The sequence below is a fragment of the Rhinolophus sinicus genome, linkage group LG02 (genome assembly GCF_036562045.2).
Source record: "Rhinolophus sinicus isolate RSC01 linkage group LG02, ASM3656204v1, whole genome shotgun sequence".
Lineage (NCBI taxonomy): Eukaryota > Metazoa > Chordata > Mammalia > Chiroptera > Rhinolophidae > Rhinolophus > Rhinolophus sinicus.
This window is the reverse complement of record NC_133752.1, coordinates 113,864,475-113,889,091: the sequence shown is the minus strand read 5'-3', so window position 1 is coordinate 113,889,091 and position 24,617 is coordinate 113,864,475. Positions and strand designations below refer to the sequence as shown.

The 24,617-nt window shown below is 38.5% G+C and overlaps 1 protein-coding gene across 3 annotated transcripts in view; it reads left to right on the top strand.

Moving 5' to 3' along the window:
* The first annotated feature begins 7,657 nt into the window (after positions 1-7,657).
* The window catches only part of PARP11 (poly(ADP-ribose) polymerase family member 11), a 36,792-nt gene continuing 19,832 nt past the window's right edge, over positions 7,658-24,617 (top strand). The window contains exon 1 of one of the 3 annotated variants that reach the window (XM_019756927.2): positions 7,658-7,840. In XM_019756927.2, coding sequence (XP_019612486.1) covers positions 7,823-7,840 — 18 coding nt within the window. In that variant the 5' untranslated portion in view covers positions 7,658-7,822. The remainder of the gene's footprint in view (positions 7,841-24,617) is intronic. The other 2 variants (XM_019756928.2, XM_019756929.2) reach the window with 2 other exon arrangements.

Below are 24,617 nucleotides of genomic sequence, written 5' to 3'. Positions count from 1 at the left end.
TATACTTGGTTTGCTGGGCAGAAGCAACTAACCTCAGAGATGAATTTGCAGTAAAGGGCAGTTCTTGAGTTGTGGGGGAAGGGAGCACAGGGCCAGGGCAAGGGTCAGAGGTGATAAAGCAATGAGCAACACTGCATTTTTTAAAACAACATGAATTTATCCTAGGAGAGTACTTGAATTGCAATTGCAGTTGGGTAGTCATGGCTGATATTGGAAGTAGAAGTGTTGAAACCACCCTGAGAGATGGCATAGAGTAGTGATGCGGGCTTGGAAGCCAGGCATCTGGGTTTGGATCTTTGCTCTTTGGCCAAGTTATAATAATTAATCGCTGAGCCTTAATTAAACGTTCCCTTACATATAAAAGGGGGTAATAAGAGTACTTATTTTATAGGGTTGCTGTGAGAATTTTATTTGTTAATATATAGAGAGCTTATTACATTGTCAGGCACATACTTTGTGCAGTGTAACTATTTGCTAATTGGTACTATTCTACCAGGCCCTGTTCAATCTACACATCTCTGCTCCCCTCTCTCTACACATACACACACACACACACACACACACACACACACACACACACTCCTTAGGAACTTGGCATCAGCTGTTGTCTCTGCATGGACACTCTTTGCCCAGACACCCGTTAAGCTTGCTCCCTTCCCTTCTCCAGATTGTTCCTCAATTTTTACCTTCTCAGTGAGGATCATCCTGACTACTCTCATATCCCTTTCCCTGATCTATTTTATTTCTATAGTTATTACCATGTAACACACTATATCATATACTTAATTTGTTATGTTACATTATCTGTTCCCCCCAGCATGTAAATTTCACAAGGGCAGGGATTTTTCTCTATTTTCTTCACTGATATATCCTAAGAGGCTAGAGACAGTGCCTGGAACCTGGAAAGTGCTTACTAAATATTTGTCAAATGAAGATTGGAAGAGTAATTCATATCAGATAATCCGCTGTAATTTCTTGACCTCCCCGGACGTTCTCCTCGGAAATCCCCATGTGTCTGGAATGACCTAAGTGCAGGCAGTGCACTGGCTACCCTTTCCACCACCTTAGGCTTTTACTTGCCTCTCTCTCTCTTCATTTCGAAAATGATTTCTTCTGGAAGTGTTTTCCGGCTTTCTGCTTTTAACCTCAAAGCTTCTCACACTCTTTTCCAAGTCATTTCTGTTGTTCCTTTCCGGATAATTCTTATTAAGTCCTTTTCTACAATGTGATGACCAAAAGCCGAATGTGGCATTCCTAGAAGGAAAGCCCAGAGCCCTTTGAGAAAGCTCCATCCTCTAATTAGGGTGGCCGCACATCTCAGCTGCCGCTGTGGACGGCTGCTGTGACCTGCATGCTGATGCCCGTCATTGTGCCTAGGTAATTTCCCTGGGCAGCTAACACTAATACTCAGCGGTACTTTCAATAGAGCCTTTCCATTTAGTGTGCATGAGTTATTTAGCACTTTTCCTTTTTGTAGTTGCATTTAATTCCTTGTCATGTTTCCTAATTAGGAAGATTTACAGGATTCATTTTGATTTTTTTAAAAATTCCTTCCCAGGAAATGCCTATCTGGGCTTCAGCAAATGTTTCATCTGCTGATTTCACTTCGACATGCCTGCTGGGTTGTTAACAAGTCGGACTTCAGCAGCAGGGCTGATTCTGGGCGGCCTCACTGCAGGCTGGTTTTCAGGCTGAGGCTGGGTCTTTCTATTCGAGGCTGATGGGCACAAATGCAGCTTTCTCTCCCTTACGCTGGTACCCTCCGATGGCCCCTCATCTCTCCTTTTGCACCTTCTTCAGGTCTCCTCTTCCTCCCTTCTGTTGAATCCAGCCTGTCTTCCATATGCATTCCTAGTGCTCCCCCATTTCTGGCTGTAAATGTGGCCTTTAAAAATAAAAACAATTATGAAAATAGCACTAAAATAAAATAGGTAATATGTACTATATCTTGCATCTCACCATTTACTTGGTTCTCTTTTCTCCTCATTTTCATGGGAGATTATCCCCCTCCCCCACTTCCAAATTTACCTTGCTGCTAGACTACCTTACCGTGTTTCCCCGAAAATAAGACTTACACAGACAATCAGCTCTAATGCATCTTTTGGAGCAAAAATTAATATAAGACCCGGTCTTATATAAGACCTGGTATTATATTGTATTAGATTATATTACATTATATTATATTATATTATATTATATTATATTATATTATACCCAGTCTTATAGTAAAATAAGACCAGGTTTTATATTAATTTTTGCTCCAAAAGATGCATTAGAGATGACTGTCCGGCTAGGTCTTATTTTTGCGGAAACATTGTATTTTCTGATTATTTTCATGCTTTCCAGTGAAAGGTTTCCTTTGCTCCTCTTCTAATCTTTCCGCTGGGGCATTTCCTCCTGCCCCTCCTGGCACTCAAAGATCTAATAAACTCCACCAGGTAGGAGGGGTCTGTAATCACTCAGGACTGGGTTTAGCACTGTTGAAGACATCTCCATCCGAATACACGCAGAAAACATGAAAGATAAAGTAAACTGTCTTCCATTTGTTTGGTCCTCCTGAGAAAACCAGCGACCACGGTCAATATGCATCATTTGTACTCTGTGGCACTTTGCCTGGAATTATGATGCAGGGGGAAGCATTCCAGTGCCAGGCTGTGTAACGAAGTTTCAAGCATTGCATGCAGAGAGTAACCTATTGAAAGACTGTGAGAAGTTGAGCCCGTGATTGAGTCCACCCTTGAAAAAGGTATGGGAGAGTGAAGGCGTGTTCCATAAGTATATTTTAGAAGCCCCAGATCCATTACATTTCCTCAGCAAAATAAAAGGTGGATTATATTTTGTACAAACCCACATACCACCAGAACCCAGGTAGTTCATTTACATGAGGCGGAGATAGTGACCTGGTAGCCCAGGTAAACCTGACAGCCCATTCCCAGTCTGAATGGGACAGCAGGATTTGGCCACTTGTTGGCATATACGAATACAGTGTTGAAGGGAAGCTGGAAATCCACATTATTTAATGTGAAATTTCCCAGTTTTAAAATGTGGGTCATTTATTAAAAATTTTAAATACTCTGTGTATGCTAAAGCTCACTAGCTATCAGTTTGCTACCCCAAGCCTAAATAATCATTAAGGTTGTTTCCCATACTTGCTCTCTAAGTGGTTATAAATCAAGTATAATAAGAGAAAACTTATTACTAAAGTTTGCACAGCTATTTTCAGTTTATGAAATATGCTCCCACCATATTACTTTGGGATACAGCGGTATATTTCAAAAGCTTATCCATCTGACATACGAGGTCTGACCTCATCCTGGAAAAAGTGCTACATACCTCATTGGTGAATACCACTATGGTCACCTTTAAAGTACTCCCCTTGGGAAGCTGTGCATTGATGCCAGTGCCTAGTACACCCTTCAAAGCAATTTTGGAACTCTTTTTCTGGAATGGCCATCAGACCTGTCTTCCTTTCAAAATTTCCTTTATCTTTGGGTGAAGAAAGAAGTAATTGGGGCCAGGTCAGGTGAGGTGGGAGGGTGTTCCAATACAGTTATTTGTTTACTGGCTAAAAATTCCCTCGCAGATAATGCCACTTGAGCGGGTGCATTGTCGTGATGTAAGAGCCATGAATTGTTGGTGAAAAGTTCAGGTTGCCTAACTTTTTCATGCAGCCTTTTCAGCACTTCTAAACAGTAAACTTGGTTAACTGTTTGTCCAGTTGTTACAAATGTATAATGAATAATCCCTCTGATATCAAAAAAGGTTAGTAACATCGTTGCAACAAGTTCTCAAACTTAATTGTCAGACCTGGTATATCTAAAGCAGTTGTGTTCGCTCCATCCCATTCTCTGACCACCAGCTTAGGCAACTCAAGGCTTCAAGGAAATGAAGAATAGTCCAACCTCACAAAAGGTTGAGGAGCTGGTCCTAATCTTTTCAGTTGCATTTGCTTTTAGAAGTCCACTCCACCTTTGATGAAGAGCTAATTCCTAAATTACTTAAATTGCTATTGTTCATCAACAAAACTTGCTAAAGACAATAATAAAAAAATCATCATTAACAATGGAGCAATTTCATTAACTATAAATAAATTTTAATCCTAATTAAAAGATTAATGAATTGAAAAAGAATTAATGAATTGAACCCAGTAGTGTATTCAGAGAATAATGAATACATGATGAAGCAGAGTTTATTTCAAGAATGTATGCATGGCTTGAACATTAGGAAATCTACTACTATATTTCATTATATTAAAAGTCAGAGTAAAAACTGAATATAGTAATAGAGTTTACGAGACAGTTGATAAAATTTAACATCCCTTTCCAACTAAAAGCTCACAGTAAACTAGGAATAAAAGGAAATTTCTTTAAAGATGGTGGTGTATTTAAAGAATATCTAGCACCAACTAAGGGCAAATGTTTGTCTTACTGCAGTCAAGACTGAATGCTCATTATCTTGTTCTGTATTCTTCAAAAATGTTCTGAGGAATGCAATAGGAAGATAAAAAAAACTGCATTTTCTGTAGGTGGTATGATTGTCAACATAAAAATTCAGAGACATCGTCAGCTAACAAGCTATTAGAACCAATAATACATTTTTACGGTGTAGTAGGATATAAGATAAAGACAGAAAAACCAACAGTTTTCCTAACTTAGAGCAATGAAAAGTATCTCATTCACAATAACAACAAAAACTATAAAATATCTAGGAACAAACCACAAGAATTATGCAAATCTATGTGAAATTTATATATATAAATTTACATATATATATATATATATATATATATATGTATATGTATATGTATATGTATATGTATAGATAGATAGATAGATAGATAGATAGATAGATAGATAGATAGATAGATATAAAAGACATGAAGAGATGAGTTCCTGAATAAGACAACTCATGATTTTGAAAAATTTGAAAGCGAATTGGGAGAGGACTTGGTTTATAAGAGAGCAAATGTATTACAAAGCTAGAGTAATTATAAGTGTGGCATAGCATAGGAATAAGCAGATAGCTAATAGAATAGACAAGAATGTTCAGAAACAGGTACACACACACAAATTTAGTTTTTGATTAGTGTGGCACTTTAAGGTAGTGGGAAAATAATAGATTATTAGATAAGTGATATTGGTGCAACTGGCTAATCATTTGGCAAAAAATAAAGTGAAAAAAAGTAAAGTGAAGATCCCTATCTCAACCATTTATAAGAATAGAGATTGCAAATTTACACATTATTTTTTAGTGTAGTTGGGCAATATGTATCAAAATTTGAAATTTCCATAATCTCTCATTGAGCAATTCCGTTTCTTAGAACTAAGTCTAAGGAGGTAAATGGACAAATGTACAGAAATGTTAGTACAAGAATGTTTATCATTGAAATGGTGGAGGAAAGAGAAAAGGAAAGGTGAAGGGAAGGGCTCTTTGTTAGTATCTCCATATCTAAAAGATAGTTTTAAGTTATAACCATAGGTCTATATTTTGGTAAAGTACCTACGTGCATTTTGGAAAGCACCTACATTTATTTTTTATTTTTTTATTAATTTCAGGTGAAATAGACATTTACACCCCTCACAAAGTGATAACTCTCCACGCCCAATCTACTACCCCTCTGACATCGTATGTAGCTGTTACAATTCCATTGACTCTATTCCCTATACTGTGCTCCTCATCACATGACTATAAGTATATATATTTAATTCTAGTACCTACGTTTACTGTGGACAATAAAGAATAAAGCTTCATTCTTTATTTTGCAACATCTGAGGTTTTTAAGATGTCCTGAGATGACTATGATAAAAAGTAGACCTAGTGAATTAACTAATTTGTAAATATCTTTTTGTTATAATTGATAGAAAGAGGCATCTTGCATGTGGAACTGTTAAACCATATCTGAGAAATGGACGTCAGGACTTGTTCATTAGGTTGGTGGCAGAGGGGCGGAAGGAAGGATAGAGGGAGGGAAGTGTGTGGATGTACTCATATTTATATTGTAATGATAACCATTGATGTGTGTGCATCTCTTTTAGCTGGACTCTAGGAATACATTGTTAAGTATTTCAGTGGAAACTTGCCTCCTTGCTACTATTTTAAAAGTATAGATCATAATGAATTCTCTTAGAAGCATTATACTTTTTGTACTTTGTTGCTTTATGTCTCATTTTTAATTGAACGTTAAAGGAATGCAGTATTTTGTCGTTTATGAAATTTTTGTTGCCAAGAAAGGCAGGATTACATTTTTTTTCTCTTCCAGATTTAGTTGGTGTAGTATATTCTTGGTTATCAGAATACTCAGATAGCTTTGGGACTTTGAAATGGTAAATATTCATGATGTGTGAAAAGGCTTGATACATAACTGTATGATCTTAATTACTTAATAATGGAAGCTTCGTTGTATAAATACACACAGGGGACCTAGAAGGACATGTCAAACTGTAACCTGCTTGTGATTATGGATGACCTTGTTCTTTGCTTCTTGTGATTTCTAGTTTCCTATTATATGCATAGTTAACTTTTAAAAAATAAATGTTATTTTAAAAACCTAAAAAAAAAGAATATTGCTTTTTTTTTGGAATAGAAAATTGAAAAACACTTAAATGTCTATCACAATGGATTATTTCAAATGTGTAACATACATACAAACCATGGAATGCCATGAGACTGTAGAACGATGACTTTAAAATGATGAAATAGATTTACTCGTATATGTATTGGAATAAAGAAAATCCACATCATGTTAAGTGAAAATATCAGGTTTTAAATCTGTAGGTATTCATTGATCAATTTTTGTTTTGATGTGTGAAGGTATATTAAAGCCCAGAAGGATCTGTAGCAAACAGTTTTTCATTTCCCATGGGTAGATTCTAGCTCTTTGCCTAGAAGATTCCTCCCCTCTCAGCTCTCTTTCCCCAGGTAACTTCGATAGGAGTACATCCTTGAGGTCTTAGCTTGAACTTCTTAGGGAGAAGGGGGGGAAAGCAGACACCTATCCTAGGTGAGCAGGCTCTCGTGGAGTCCTGTGAACTTGCCATAGTACCCTTAAACCATACTGCACCTTTTTGTTGATCTAAATTACTTACTTGTTGCTTTTTCCTTTGGACTCTAAGCTCCATGAGGGCACGGACTCCGTACGGATCAATCTTGTTCACTCCAGCCAGAGCCTAGCAGTGTCTGGCAAGTAATTGTCACTTATCGAGCGCTTAATAAATGCTGAAAACTGTGCTAAGTGCTTTAAATGATGTCACTACACCCTTAGGTAAATACTATTATCATCTCCATTCTGAAGATGAGGAAACTGAGAGTGAGATTGTGAAGCTTATCTCAAATGCCACTGGTTGCGTTGGGATCAATTCCCAGGCCTGTCTGCCTCTTGGCCGCTTACACACATTACACGGTAATCAATGAACATTTGAGGAAACACAACCAACTGTGGCTCGAGGATCCCTGGGTGGGAGGCTGCGGTGGGGATTTAGCGCTAGAAGGGTGGTTGCACTAGAAGCTCTTTAAACCCCATCACAACCCAGACACTCGCACGCCCGGGGCTTTCCGTCGGGCCGGCGGAGCCCGGAAACGGGCAGGGGGCGGGGCGAGTTTCCGGGGGCGGGGCGGGGCCAGCGCTGGTTGGCCGGCTGCGGGCGGAAGTCGGAGGTTAAGTGGTCCGCAGACGCTGGCTTGTGACAGAGGCGGAGAAGGAGGGCCTGCGTAAGGGTTCCTCTCCATCACTTCGCTCCCGGGCACCCTCGGGACAAACCCCAACACCCCGACCCCGCGGCTAGCCCCTTCCCCTAGGCTCTCTCCGCTCGATTTCGCCACCGTTATGTGGGAAGCGAATCCGGTGAGTAGCCGGGCGGGACGGGGCGGACCCAATGGGCGGGGTTGATGGGACAGGGGCGGGAGGGGGTTCCCCGGACCTGCTCCCCCTCACCCGCTTCAGGCTGGATGTTGAATTCCGGGCTCGAGGATCCCGGCCCTTGCGGCTTCTCCCGTCCTCTGCCTGTTTGAATGGTGGAGATGGCTCGGGGGGTTCTCCGACTTTGGATTGTTTTCTTACCGTTAGTTATTTATTTTGCTTGCGGTGGTTTCTCCGCCTCCCTCCCTTCACCTTTTTAAACTTTGTGTTTTGTTTTCTAATTGGAGTTACTGGGCTTCGGACCTGTTACTCCTCTGCCTTAGGTGTACCTGCCAGCCCCACCCATCTAAAGCTAGGGGATTGGACCCCCGTGTCTTGAATGGGCCTAAGAGGAACCGTCAGTACTCCTTTTCCCCTCTTGGTGACAGCCATTTAAAACTTGGGGGACCGAGTGTATGTTCTAAGCTTCTAGACTGGTGAAGTTCTTAGATGTTTCTTTTTCAGTGGACAGAACTGATGACCTGGAACATTTCAGCTGCAAGTCTTGTCTCCCTCCTTGTTTGATTCCGGTATATGCATTGTGTCTGCATGTATTTTTTGTCTGTTTTGCTTTTATACATTTATTTATTTAATGTGCAGCCCTCAAAGAGTGGAATATGTTTGCCAAGACTATTCCAATAATCTCTTGGTAGAGTCAACATCGCTTAGTAACATGGCAACTGTACACTATTTACGCTTTATGAGTTGACTGGAAAAGTGACAGAACCACATTTCAGCAAATTGTTGGACTAAATATGTGGAATTACCCTATATACTGACATATCTGCCTAAATTTATTTTATAATTCTGCTTGCATACTTGCAAAAAATCCTTTGATGTAATCAACACTTCTTCCATGTCTGGAATATATTTCCAGATAAATTAGAGAGTTTATCAGTTAATTCTGTTAGTTTTTATCCAATAGAAACTAGTCTGTTGGTATGCATTTGTTGGTTTCCCATTGCGGTTCCATCTCAGTACATCATCTAACAGTGGTCATCATCTAAGATTTATTTATTCATTTATTTATTTTGTTGTTCGTACCTATAATCCTCTAATATCAGGCCACATCAGAGGAAAGTGGTTGCTAGTATTTGATTTTAGCCAAAATAATTTAGAATTATGAGAATGTGCTTTCTGCTTATATATGTACTTTCACTATTTGTCAACAACAATCTTCATTTTGGTGTGTGTGCGTGTGTGCGTGCACTTTGTATTGGCAGTCTTTCTCGTCTTGGTTTCTCCATAACAAACCTTCTAGTCACCCAAATACATGTCTTGCTCAGTTACATGTTTTAAATCATTCACTATATTCTAAGCTCCATAATTGGCAGGGGTTTTTGTCTTTGTTTACTATGGTATCCTCAGACTAGAGAGTGGAGCCTGGCACAGCTAGTAGGCACTCTGTAAATATTTGTTGCATTAACAAAGGTGATTGGATTAGTACTAGAAAGAGTCCTTTGCTCCCACTGTTGAGTCTCCCTCTTCCATCACTTATACATCAGCATTTGTTATTGGATCATTTGTGTGTTTGTGAGGATTATAAAGGATTAGTGAATTTCTCATATTTGGTTTGTTATATCATTATCTCATTTCTTTGTAAGAAATGGTGTTTTCTCCGAAATCACTCTTTAACGATTTTCCTTGATTTCAGTAGAGTATACTGGCTTTTGTTAATAGTGGTGAACCTTCCACGTACAATCCCATTTCTTTTAACCCTCATACCACCCTAATGTCTTAATGCTACCTTATTTACTTACTAATACTGTTTTTCTTCCTATGAGCATATGAATGCTGTCAATAAAGACAGTTTAGTTTTTAAAATTACAGTCAACATTCTGCATGTGGATATCTCAAAGTAATTTGTTAGTTTCTTTTCATAGAAGAGGCATCTAGATAGTCTGTCCAGCTATGCTCATGGAATGAAAATTAATTTTAATGTTTCTGTAAGCCAAACACCATTGGTGAAATAAAAAAAAAACCCACAATGATCCTAAAGATAAATGCAGATGACTTTTGGATTCCCCACCAATTTAAATCATTGTTTAGCATTTCTTTCCATTGAATGAGAGAATAAATTCTCTGTGAAGGAAAGTCATTCTAAACTGCTTTAATTGAAGATTTCTGCCTAGTTTCTCCCTGTATCTTTTTGTTACCATCCGTGACCTTAAGATCTGCAAATATACCTACTGTTGCAAATATACCTTCTGTGTGATACTGTATTCCAGTCACAAGTGTTTTGAGGAAATACTACGCTGGGTTCTAGGTAGTTTCACCGTAAACATCTTTGCCAGAAATGTTTTTTGTTGCAAGCATTTTCACAGCAAACATTTTAACCACACAACTAATTGGCGATAAGGCATTTTCTCTATAAAAGATTTAAATAACTGGTTGACAGTTTGGTTTCATTTCTCCACTGATGAATCACTTGCTTTCAGACTTAATGTATTTAAGCCAGCTGTCAGTTTGGTTTCGTTTCTCCACTGACAACATCCTCACAGTACTCCCATTTTTATATTACATAAATCTTGGCCAGATTGCGTACTATACTAGAAAACGGTCACATGCCAGTTTTTGCAGGTCCTTCAGTGAGCACAGTCAGCCCTCCCACCCATCAAAATCAAGTTTACCAAGATATTAAACATAAAAGAGGCGGCGACTAATTCACAGCAGTCTTAGCATTATCTCTTCTTTAGTTAGAAACTCATACCTCTCTTAATGAAGTTAGTGACAAAGAAAAGAAGTGCAGTGCTGAACGAGGAGACAAATCAGCACGCAAACAAAAAATGTATGAGCACAAGACTTCGGAGACAATATATTTCCATTTTTTGCAGTAAAGTCTTTTCAATTTTCTGATTAATTTTTCCATGTTTTATTGTGTACTTTTTAATATTTCTCTTTAATTTTTCATTCTTTTATCTTTTATGGAGAAATTGCCTTATTGTCAATTAGTTGTGCTGTGAAATGCTTGTGGCGAAATGTTCGCCGCACAGATGTTTACAACAAAACTACCGGACATGTTTACACTGACCCAGTAATATTCAGAGGTAGCTGCCCCTTCCAGGTGAAAAGTCTCCATGACATGGTTTGAGTGGAAAATCACCACTGAGCTTGCAGCATTTCCTTAGGGGGAAAAACCCAAAACAAGATAACCCAGGAGCTACAAAAACGTATTTAGGTACACAATTTATTTTTCAATCCAGTCATGAGGTCAGTGACGATTGTGCTGAAGCCTATCACTGACGAGGCCCCTTGAGGGGAGCAGGTGTCCCGCCCAAGGCAGACCAGGCTGGCAAAAGCAGCAGACACTCGGATAGGAGCTCCTAGTAGTTCACCCACCTGGGGAGTTGTGGGGGCAGCTCATGACTCATGTCCCCCAGTTTAGGAAAGTGGCAAAATCTGTAAAAGGGAGTTGGAAGTATTGCCATCACTGTCTTGACTCTATATACCCTGACTGTATCCTGCCTTTTTCTGTCTCTTTCTTGGCCGTTGTCGTATCCCTCTTTGCTGGGATTAGAATAAGTAGATCAGTATTACATATGAGGGAGTTTCAGCTTCTTTCTGTCGCATTGATGAGGGGAACTAAAAAAAATGACAAACATCTGTTCAAGGTTATAAACCAACTATTACAGTAATAAGACCTTTATAGAAAGGGCTAGACTCCTCTAAAATACCCTTGTATTTATTCACTCATACTATTAAAATAATCTGATGTGTTAGCTAAGGGAGGGGAAAATGATTTTCCCAAGACCACACAGGAGAGTAAGCAACAGAATTAGATCAGTACCCGTGTCCTCTTGCACCCCATTCTGTTGCTTGGTGGCAGCCACGATGACAGTTGTATGCTGGTGCCATGCTTTACTCACTAAGCCACCTTTTTCGCTATTTTATCTTCACAGCTGCTTCCAAATTCCCTTGGTACTATGATTCTATCTCCTTTTTCTGTCAAACTTCTTGAAAGAATAGTCTGAATACTTTTGGTCATTCTTACTCGTCCCGCAGCTCCCCCAGCCCCACTTCTGCCCGTAGCACCTTACCTGCTAGGAGGGCACCAGGAACTTCGGAATCACCACATCCAGTGGCAGCCTTCCTGTCCTCAACTTCTGTCTTTCTGCGACATGCACACCATTAGAGGTGTCTCTCAAAGCTCTCCTTTCTGGGTTTCCTGAGACTGTACTCCTTTGGATTTCTCCTCTCTGTGATTTATCATTGGATCATAATCTGGACTTGGCTGAACTGCCTTCTTTTATCCCTGAAGTGTCCTACTGTAACCTCCCCCCGCCCCCAGCACCTTCTGTTTCGCTGAGCTCACGGCTTCAGGTATCACTCTAGCGAACATTCCTGTCAAATGTGCATCTTTAGTCCTGACCCCTTTCTTGAGCTGGATGATGGACAGCTCTGTGACGTCACTCGGTTAGTTCAAAGTTAGTATGTCTAAACCAGACTTACTCAGACATTCATTTATTGTTTCAGTCAGTCAACAAAATGTTTAGTCAAGTATCTACTACACCTAAAACACCATTCTAGACACTAGGGAGGGGGATTACAACAGGGTCAAGGCAGGACCTGCCCCTCAGGGGTGTTGCAGTCTACTTTGGGGGGAGAAAGTGGTACCAGAGAGAGCCTGGGGGACTAGGAAGGTTTATTGAAGTAGGTTACATTTGAGCTAGGTGTCAAGTTACAGAAGTAGTCTTAGGGGAAGGTCAAGGGAAGCAAAATGACCGCACCCCACAAAAGTGAAAGAGAATGGCAGGGACAGTTTAGACAAAGTGCAGTGAAGTGGAGAAGGTACATATCTGATGGGTAAAGTCTCAGAATGGGCATCGTCAGAGCGCGAGGGAGGGGTTGTGGGTGTTGGTAACTAACATCTGTGTAATAATGCTTCTTCTGAGTCAGGTGCGTATTTTATAGATCCACAGGCTGGGGGGGTGGATGGAGGTAGAATGTGTTCCTTGAAATGGAAGTTCTGTAGAGAACATAGTAGCTATGAAGATGTGTTCCCAGGATCAACCTACATCAGGGGCTCATATACTGATATCTTCTTGGCGTTCTTTGTCATTGTTCTAACCTTGGAGTTAGCTAAGCTCAGAGAGCAGTGTGACGTGTCAGTGTTTGGTGGCTGGGGGCAGTACCAAACGAAGTGTGCCCACACTTAGGTTATCCAATACTTACTTAAGACAGGAATTAATAAAATATTAACCTCATTTTTTTAGTGACAATACTAAGGCTCAAAGTTTGGTGAACTTTTTGAATAAGGGCAGAGCCAGGTTTTAAATCTAGAACTTCCTGGCTCCAGAACACATACTCTTTCCAGTCCTAACTTAAGATATAGGATTTAAAGTGAGTAGAAAAGGACCTGTGAGGAAAGTCACAGGGAGCCAGAGATAAAGGAAGGATTTCCGAGCTGCAGGAAATTATGACCTTTTTGTGACACCAACTTCCATGTTTCAGAACTTGTTTCTAGTGGTCCAAAACCTGAGCAGGGGTAGAGAAGTAAGGTGGCCTTCCCATGATTGGCATGGCAGATACAACACAAGGCCAAGGAAATTAGTCTAATAGTTTATGGTGTCAGGGAGGTAAGCAGTTCGGGATAAGGCCGGATGCACATGCTTGTAATAGAGGTTTGAAAGAATGGGGTGAAAGTATGTGGAGTGTGACCCACCTGGCCTAAAATGCCTCGTGGAATGTTGAGGTCTTCGGCTTATGCAGCTCACTCTCTCAGACCTGCTTTTGAAATAACGTCGGATGACACTCATTTATTTGTTGAGCATCTACTCTTAGCCAGTCAATTCGAAGTCCCAGGGTTTATACAGTGGTGAACAGAACAGACGAGACCCAGCCATCATAGCTTTGCAGTCTGGTGCAGGGAGGCAGACATTAAGCCAGTAATTACACAAAGAACATTTCACTCCACTTGTCATGAGAGCTCTAACAGAAAAAGAACAATGTTGCTGTGTAATAGGAGGGGCTAGTACAAGATTGGGAGATCAGGTAAGGCCACCTGTGCGTGTCACTTTTACAAAGATCTGAAGGATTGAGCAAGAGTTAGCCAGATACAGGTCAGATGGGAGGCAAAGAGGGCTGTTCAGACAGCAGAAATAGTGTGAGGAAATACCCTGAGGCAGAAAGGAGCTTTGTGTTTGAGGAACAGAAAGTAGCTGTGTGTGGTGGGAACCTGAACAGGAGACGAGGCCAGTATGTAGGTAGGGACTAGGCTATCTGTGGCTCTTCTTAGGGGAGTTAGAAGCCATGGAAGGATTTTAAATAGGAAGTGACATGAACATATTTGTGTTTTAAAAAAGATCATTCTGGCTGCTTTGGAAAATGAGTGTGGTAGGCAGAATAATGTCCTCCCAAAGCTAGCCATATCCTAATCCCCGGGAGCTATGAGTATGTGAAGTTACAAAGGAAAGGGGAATTAAGGTTGCTAATCAGCTGACCTTATGATAGGGTGATTAGTTTGGGTCATCCAAGTGGGCCCAATGTAATCAAGAGGGTCCTTAAAAGTGGAAGATGGGGACAGAAATGAGTCAGAGGCAGATGTGACTATGAAAGAATAGTCAAAGAGATACAATGTTGCTGGTGTTGGAGATAAAGTAAGGGGGCCACAAAGCAAGGCATGTGGTTAGCTTCTAGAAGCTGGAAGGCCAAGGAAATAGATTCCATACAATCTCCAGAAAGGCAACAAGTCCACCTTGGTTTTAGCTTAGTGGGTCCCATGTCAGACTTCTACAGAACTATAAGAGAATACATCTGTGTTGTTTAAGTTTGCGGTAATTTGTTCCAGCAGCAATTGAAAACTAATATAGAGGGGCATCAGAAAGGCTGTTGGAAAACCACTTTAAAAAGCTATAGTGTAATCCAGGGTGGAGATGAAGGTGACGTGGACTAAGTGGGTGGTAGTGGAGAGAGAAGTGGATCAATTCAAAGGCTGCAGTTTGAATGATGAATGCTAGGTTTGTGGCCAGGCAGCCCGGAAGGAAATGTTTTCACTGAGATGGGGAGATTGGAAAAGGGAGAGAGATGGTGGAGATCAGAGTTTGGGGGTCTATTATAGCTTTAATGTGTCTATGAGGCATTCAAGTATTTATCAGTCAAAGAGGCAATTGGATAGGTGATTCTGGAGCTCAGAGGAGAAGGCTGGGCTAGAAATTGCAATTTGGGCCTCAGCCTTTATAGATGGCTTTTAAGATCATGAGAGTAGGCGAGATCCCTACGACTGTGTTTCCAACCTGTCAGCACCCACTCAGACCACCAATTTTAAACAATAATACAATATTTTTAAAAATAATGTTTGTATTATCATTGAAAAGGATGATATTTTTTGCAGCCTCTTAGAAAATATGTAAGTTGATGATAGATAGCTTGAAATGTAGGTTAGACCCAGCACTTTGATTTTTTTTTTTACGCTATATTTCTACTAAATTAGGAAACCCTATGCCATAATTATAGATTGTCAAGATTTGCAGCTGGTATTTGCTGGCTATCAGATGTTATGGCATATCAAGATCAAATACAGACTGGGAAGTTAGGAGAAGATTTCTCCCTGACGACTATTCCTACAGCTTTACCTAGTTGCCAAATCGACACACTTACAATACTAAGTAACTGTAGGGATATTTATTTCAATCAACCTGAGTGTTTGGAAGATGGGAGCAAATGGATTCTTAGTCACTCTGATTACTTCCGTCTCTGGAAAGTACCTGTTCATGTTTTGTTGTAACATGTGGGTGTGTTCTTTGTATATCCACAACAATAAAATTAGTCTCATTCTCTGATGAGTAAAGAAAACCATCAGATTCTGGGAAGGAATCACACTGTAGCAGTTGAGCCATTTGCAGCATAGTTTGGTGACTGAAAAATTTGGTATCTTATAATCAGCATTAAAAATCGGGGTGTTTTTTGACCTTGAAGTCGTAGGTTTCGGTTATTTCAGATGCTGAATATATTTCAGCCATACACTTAAGCAGGCCTCTGGATATCAAGAATGACTTTACTGGTATTATTAGTGTCATGAAGAAATGTTTTTATCTCATCCCTCCTTTCAGAAACTTCTGTCAGCATTTTTTCCCTTAACAGCGAGTTAAAACTTGAGTGGGAAGAGTAATATTGCAAACACTGCCATTTTTCCCTACTACATCTGAGAGCACATACTCTGAGTAGTCAAGATTTGCTGATATTCATTTTTCATTATTTCCTTCAACACTCGATTATAATTAGGAGGCATGTTGTTGACTTATAACTGTTATATGTTTATAACATCTTGTAGTAATACAGCACACCTTTTCTTGCTATTTGTATAGCTTGTGCTGTTTTGAACATGTTGCACCTTTTTCAGCTTACAGGAGCATTATTGTCTAAATGAAAAATGAAAACTACCCTGGGTTTTTGTGGATAAGCAGAACAAAACATTGTTGAGTACATCTACCTCATTACATACCATACGAGGTATGATAAAGAAATATAGTGAATGTTTAAATAAAAACAAATTTATCACAGTAAAATACCCAGTGCTATTAATCCCTCTCAAAATACCACCCCTCGCCTCTTCAAACACACTTATCCCGTCATTCTTGCCACTTTCTGAAGCAGTTCTGGAAGTCCTCTTTCATGAGTATCTTTAGTTGCGCTGTCGTGGTTGCCTCAATGTCCTGAATCATTTTGACTTTGGGGAAGAGCCAGAAGTCACACGGTGCCAGATCCAATGAATAAGGTTGATAAGGACACACTGTGATGGTTTTATTGGACAGAAATTGCCATATACCAGAAGCGATGTGTGACACAGAGCCTTTCTGTTGTGATGGAAAGTACAGTGAATGCTGCTGCCAAGTGCCATCCAACAGAAAGGCAGGGGTCTTCAATATTGAAAGTGGCCCCTCGAACCTTAGTAACAGTGTGTGACAAGTTTCAACTTGTTGCGTGCAGTCAGTCAGGTATGAGCTACGGTTAAGAGAAGGTGTGATTTAAAGTGTGCTGTAAATCGTCCTCCATCATGACAACGCTCTGCGTCACACATCGCTTCTGGTACAGCAGTTTCTGTCAAATAAAAACATTACAGTGTGTTCTCATCCACCTTATTCACTGGATCTGGCACCGTGAGACTTCTGGTTCTTCCCCAAAGTCAAAATGATTTAGGACAACGACGCAGCCATGGCAGTGCAACTAAAGACACTCACGAAAGAGGACGTCCAGAACTGCTTCAGAAAGTGGCAAGAACAATGGGGTAAGTGTGTTCGAAGTGAGGGGGTACTATTTTGAGTGGTGATTAATGACAATGTGTCTTTTACTGTAATAAATTTTTTATTTAAACATTCACTGTGTTGTTTGATCACACCTCGTATATACTACAAGAATTGATTCATATTTTCTTCACAAGTAGTTTGTTCAATTTTAAAACATAATGCTGAAAAACACTCTTGTGATAATAATTGCTCTTCCATGTCATGTGCCATTGATATTATATGACTTCCAACAGAGTCATTTAATAAATAAATTTTGTCATTAGCTTGTTTTTTCTCACAGTAAAATCAGGCGTAAAGTTTGGATTGACGAGCTCCTCAGCAGTGTCAGGACTACGCCCGGTTCAGCTGAGGAGCGCCCCTAGTTTCATCTCGTCTCCGACCTTGCCAACAAAGCAGGTTGCCTGGGCTTTGTTTGAAACTGATGTGAAAGTTTTCTTGGCTTTACAACACCATATTCGTTGAATACTACCTGATACGAACTGATCAAAACAGACTGGATATAATGAGATAGTATAGTGAGCTGGTAACTTTAAGGAAAATAAAGGGCTTTTCATGAAAGTCGTAATTAATCTTATATTTACCTTTGCAAAATGTATGTGAACAAATATCTTTCAGTAAATATCTAGTGAATATGCTTGTGAATTACTTCATAATTCTTGAAGACCACGTTTTGAAGATGCTGAGAAAGACTAGAAAAGGGCCTGTGACTGAGCCTGAGGAGCCCTGAAAATTACAGGCTGAATAGAAGTCAAGGCACAAAGGACACTGAGAATTTGTGGCCAAATATCTAAGATGATCTGGGGAGTATGATTTCATGAAACCCAAAAAAGAGTAATTCAGGACAATGGGTAAATGATGTGGAATGTTACAGAGAGGTCAAGTAAGATGAGAACTGATAAAAGTGTGTAAGGTTTAGCAATGTGAAGCTCATTGGAGATCCTCACAAGTACCCTTTCCTTTCCTTCTTCCTCTCTCCCTCCTCCTCCTTTCCCTCTTTCCCTCTTTCCCTCCCTCCTTCCTTCCCTCCCTCCCTCCCTCCCTCCCTCCCTCCCTCCCTCCCTCCCTCCCTCTTTCTTTCTTTCTTTCTTTCTTTCTTTCTTTCTTTCTTTCTTTCTTTCTTTCTTTCTTTCTTTCTTTCTTTCTTTCTATGGGAAGGAAATAAATTGCATGGAAAGTGAAGAAATAAACACAGTGTGTATAGACAAACAGTTATAGTTAATAAGCCACCAAAGAAAAGAAAATGAAATTTTAAAAGTACTCAATCCAAAAGAAGATAGAAAAAGATGAAAAAGGGAACAAAGAACAGATGGCAAATAAAAAACAAATAGCAAAATGATAAACTTAAACCTAACTATATCAATAATTATACCACAATAAATGCTCAGCACATCTCAATTAGAAGGCAGATTGTCAGATTGGTTTAAAAAGCAAGACCCAACTATAAGTTGTCTCCAAGAAACATACTTTGAACAGAAAGACAAAATAAGATAAAAATAAATGGAAGGAGGTACACAGTGCTAACACTAATGAAGAGAAGACTTGAGTTGGTATATTAACATTAAAGTAGATTTCAAAGATGATGATATTATCAGGGGCAAAAAAACATCATCTCCTAATGATAAAGGCAAACCTAAACATTTGCATGCCTAATAATAGAGCTTCAAAATACACCAAGTAAAACTAATAGAAGTGTAAGGACCAACAGACAAATCTCATTCTAGTTGGAGATGTTGATTCTCTCAATAATGGATAGAAACGAGCAAGGATATAGCTGACTATGACACAATAGCAACGCTATTGACCAACTTGACCTAACTGACGTTTATAGACCATGGCACTCAACAACAGCTAAATACACCTTTTTTTCAACTTTGTGGAGAACATTTAACAAGATGGACCATACTCTGGGACATAAAAGAAGTCTCAATAAATTTAAAAGAAACCAAGTCATATAAAGTGTGCTATTTGATCAAAATGGAATTAAATTAGAAATCAATAAAGGAAAGATCTTTAAAATCTCCAAGCATTTGTTAAATAATAACATACTTTAACCCATTGGTCAAAGAAATAAAAAAGGGAAAATAGAAAGTATGAAAACAACATATGAAATTTGTACAATGCTGCTAAAGCAGTACTTAAAGGGAAACTTATAGCTAGATAAATGCCTGTTAGAAAAGAAGAAATGTCAGAAATCAATGATCACAGCTTCCACTTCCTCCGTAAGAATCCAAAAAGGAAAAGCAAATTAAACTCAGCAGGAACAAGAAAATAAACTTTAGAGTGGGAATCATTGAAATGGAAAGTAACAGAGAAAATCAGTGACACGAAAAGCTCTTTTTTGGGAAACATCAGTACAATTGATAAACCTCTAGCCAGACAGATCAGGAAAAAAAGAGAATACAAATTACCAATATTAAGAAGGAGAGGTAACATCACTACATGTTCTACAAACATTAAAGGATAATAAGGGAATGTTATGAACAACTTAATGTCAATCAACATGACAACTTAGATAAAATGGACATGTCTAAGATACAAACTACAATAAGCTACCTCAAGAAATAAAATGAATAACCCACTATCTATTAAAGAATTTGAATTTGTAGAAAAAGCCTACCCACAAAGAAAACTCCAGGCCTAGATGGTTTTATGGTGAATTGTAACAAACATTTAAGGAAGAAATAATACCAATTCTGCATAAACATTCAAAAAATTAAAGATAAGGTTATAGTTCACAACTCATTTTATGAAGCTGTAATTATCCTGATACTGAAACAAATCGAAGACATTATAGGAAAACTACAGACCAATATCCCTAATGAACATAAGTGCAAGAATTCTAAACAAACTTTTAGCAAACCGAGTATAACAATATGTAAGAAGGTTAAGGTTTCATTATCAAATGGTGTTTTCCCAAAAAATGCAAGGTTGTCTTAATATTTGAATAGCAGTTAATATAATTTGCCATAAAAACAAACTAAAGTGACAAACCATATGACCATTTCGATGCATGCAGAAAAAACATTTGACAGAATCCAGATAAAAACAACCTAGGAATAGAAGAGAACTTGCTCAACCCGGATAAGGGATGTGTGGAAAAGTGTAAACTCGGCATGCCTGGGTTGTTCAAACCCTGCACATTCTCAAGGAAGACCTGTTTCCGTGACTGTTCTTTGCCCAGCTCCAGGGAACTGAGCTCTTGGAATGGTTTGTCTGATGAATGTATTTGCGTGCCTGAGACCATGAGCCATGCTATACCAGTTTGTCCAGGTAGTTTATTGTAACAGTGTGATTTATGGTGAATGCTTTCCCTCTGGAGATCTGGAACTTCAGCAGCCAAAGTCAGTCACACAGGTGCTATATGTTCACATGACTAACTCCCAATAAAAATCCCGGGACACCTAGGCTCAGGTTAGCATCTCTGATTGGCAGCACTTTGCACTAGCTGTCATACGTGGTTGCTGGAGAATGAAATGTTTCCTGTGTCGCTCTACTGGGAGGGGACAGTTAGAAGCTTGTACCTGTTTTCCTCAGACTTCACCCGTGTGCTTTTTCCCTGTGTTTATTTCACTCTGTATACTTTTACTGTAATAAACTGTAATGAGTAGAACAACTTCTGAGTCCTGTGAGTTCTTCTGTAAGTGTGAGGGTGATCCTGGGGACCTCTGACACAAGCGGCATCTACAAAACACCTTTAACACCTATAGCTAACATGAAACTTGATAGTGAAAGACTGAATACTTTCTCCCTAAGATTAGAAACAAGGAAATGATGCCCATTATGTATTTAACATTGTATTGGAGATTATATCCAGTGCAATAAGAAGTATGTAAAATCAGATGGGATGTGCAAAAATCTCCCAGAACTGAGAAGTTGCTGGGTACAGGGTCCATATACAAAAATCAGTGTAGCTCTATGTGCTAGCAACTTTCATTCAGAAATTGAAATTTAAAATGCAATTTTATTTACAATAGTATAAGAAATACTTAGGCATGAATCTTGCATAAATGATATTCAAGATCTGTACACTGAAATCTATAAAATATTACTGAAAAAAGTGAAAGACCTCAATAAGTCAAGAGATATACCTCATTCATGGGTTGAAGTACTCAATATTGTTAAGATGCCAATTCTTTCCAGACAGATCGTTATGCAATCCCAATCAAAATTGAAAGGGTCTAGAATAGTCAAAGCAATTCTGAAAATGAAGAAGAAATTTGGAGTGCTAGCACTACCTGATTTAAAGATTCAGTATGAAACTATAGTAATCAAAACAGTGTAGTATTGGCATCAAGATAAGAAAATGATTATTAGAACAGAATAGAGAATCCAAAAATAGACCTACAAACATATAGACAACCAAGTTTTTGTAAAGGTAAGATTCAGTGGAGAAAAAAAGTTGTTTCAATGATGGTGCTAGAATAATTGAATATCCATAAGCCAAAAAAATGAACCTCAATACATACTTTTCATCACACATTCATATATATATATGCAAATGAAAAATAGATCATAGACCTAAATGCAGCTATAAATAACGTAAATTTCTAGAAGAAAGCATAGGAAAAACCTATAAATTTCTAGACAAAAACAGGAGAAAAATCTTTGTTAACAATTGATTAGGCAGTGATTTCTTAGATATGACTCCAGATCCATCATCTATAAAAGAAAACAAATTGATAAATTGGACTTCATCAAAATTAAAAACTTTTGCTGTTTAAATTAGGAGAATGAAAAGCTAAACCACAGATTGGGGAAATTTTTTGTAAAACGTACATCTGAAAAAGGACTTGTACCCAGATATATTAACTCTCAAACTCTGTAAAAATAAAAATCCAAAATAAAAATGAGCTAAAGATTTGAACAGACACTGCATGAAAAGATGCTCAACATCATTATTCATTAGGGAAATGCAAATTAAAACCACAATGGGATACCACTACATACTATTAGATTGTCTAAAATTACAAAGTCTGACCACACAAAGTCTTGGTGAGGATGTGGAACAACTAGAACTCTCATACACTGCAGATGGGAATGTAAATTCATGCATCCACTTTTTTAAAGTTTAGCAATTTCTTAGCAATTTAAGCACACACCTATTAGATGATCAGCCATTGAACTCCTAGGTATTTACCCAAGAGAAAAGAAAGCGTATGTTTATACAAAGACTCGTACATAAAAGTTATAGCAGCTTTATTTTTAATAGTAAAACCTGGAAACTGCCCAGGTGGTCAACAGGTAAAGGGACAAACAGATATATCTCTATAATGGAATACTACTCCGCAGGAAAAAGGAATTCTTGATACACACAGTAACATGGATGAATCTCAACATATTCATGCTGACTGAAAGAAGCCAGACAGAAAAGGGTACATATTACATGACTCCATTCATACTCATCTTGAGAAAAGGCAAGCTAACCTATAGTGACAGAAGGCAGGTTAGTGGTTGCCTGGATGCAGGGGAATGGCCATGAAGAAACTTGGGGGTGATAGGTATGTTCCTCATCTTGATTATGGTGATGGTTTCATGAGTATACCGTGTCAAAACTTGCCAAGTTGTACACTTTCAGTATGTGCAGTTTATTGTTTGTCAATTACACCTCAATAAAGCTGTTTATAAAGATAGCTATCATTTTCTAATACAAAGTCTAGAAAGTAAAACCGCAAAATCTTTCATGGTGTTTGGTGCTAAGGAAGAGATACTGTGGTACCAAGCGGAGACGCATTCCTGGCAGAACAGGAATAGATGAGGGAACTTATGACCGAGACTTGACTCTGTGCTGCCCTAGAGACTTCACCTAGCATCCTGATTTTTCAGTATGTAAAGAAAAGCCTTTCAAGTAACTTACCATAATTTCTTGTGAACTTTCTTTTTGTCTACCATTCTGTTCAGGTTTCTAACCTCTTCTAGAATCTGTTTCCTTCAGAATGGTTGCTTTGAAACATCTTTTCAGATTATCATTTTATACTTGGCTCTTAAGAGTCCAATTGTTCGTTTCTTAGCTTTTAAAAGGAATAGTTTTATTTAGATGCACTTCACGTACCATACAATTTACCCACTGAAAGTGTACAATCCAATATTTTTTAGTAGATTCCCAGGCTTGCAACTATTACCACAAATTAACGTTGGGACATTTTTATCACCCCCCCAAAAAACTCCTCTTCATTAGCAGCCATTCCACCGTTTTGCCAGACCTCAGCAATCACTAATGTATTTTGTGTTCATTTTAAATGGGATTATTTGCCTATATTTTATTGCATTGTAAATGTTCTTTATGTATTCTGGATACAAGTCCCTTATCATATCTGATTCGCAATTATTCTCTCCCTTTTTGTGGATTGTCTTTTCACTTTCTTGAAGATACAATTTGTAGTACAAAAAATTTTAATTCTGATGTAGTCCAATTTATCTTTTTTTTCTTTTATTGCTTGTGCTTTTGGTATCATGTCTCAGAAACCACTGCCTAACCTAAGGTCACAAAGATTTTTGTATATGATGTGAGTTAAGTAGGGGCCCATCTTCATTCTTTTTCATTGGGATATTTAGTTGTCCCAAAAGAATCTGTTGAAAAAACTGTTCTTTCCTCCATTGGATTGTCTTGGCACCTATGTTGAAAATCAATTGACCATAGATGGAAGGGTTTATTTCTAGACCCTCAGTTTTGTTTCACTTATCTATATGTCTGTCCTCATGCTAGTCGTACACTTTCTTGTTTACTGTGGCTTTCTTTTAAGTTTTGAAATCAGAAAGTGTGAATCCTCCAAATTTGTTCTTTTTTCAATATTGCTTGGCTATTCTGGGGCCTTTTCATTTCCATATAAATTTTAGGATCAGCTTGTCAATTTCTGCAAAGGTCAGAAAGAATTTTGTTAGGGATTACATTGAATCCATAAATCAATTTGGGAGGTATTGCCATACTAACAATATTACATCTTCCAATCCATGAACATAGGATGTCTTTATTTATTTAGATTTTCTTTAATTTTTTTCAACAGTGTTACGAAATTTTCAGTGTACACATCTTGCACATCTTGTTAAACTTACATCTAAGTATTCTTTTTGGTGCTATTGTAAATGGAATTGTTCTCTTAATTTCATTTTTTGAATAGTCATTGTTAATAGAAATATAATTGCGTTTTGCATATTTATATCTTGAAGCTCACAGAACTCATTTATCAATTCTAGTAGTTCTTTAGTAGATTCCTTAGAATTTTCTATACAAAATGATGTCATCTCCAAATAGAGAGTTTTACTCTCTTCTGTCCAATATGTATGCATTTTTATTTCTTTTTCTTGGATAGTTGCCCTTGCTGGAACCTCCAGTACAATGTTAGCTAGAAATAGTCAGAACAGATATTCTCATCTTGTTTCCGGAAAGCATTCAGTCTTTCAACAATAGGTATGATGTTAGCTATTGGGTTTTTTGTTGATGTTCTTTATCAGACTGAGAAAGTTCCCTTCTATTCTAGTTTGTT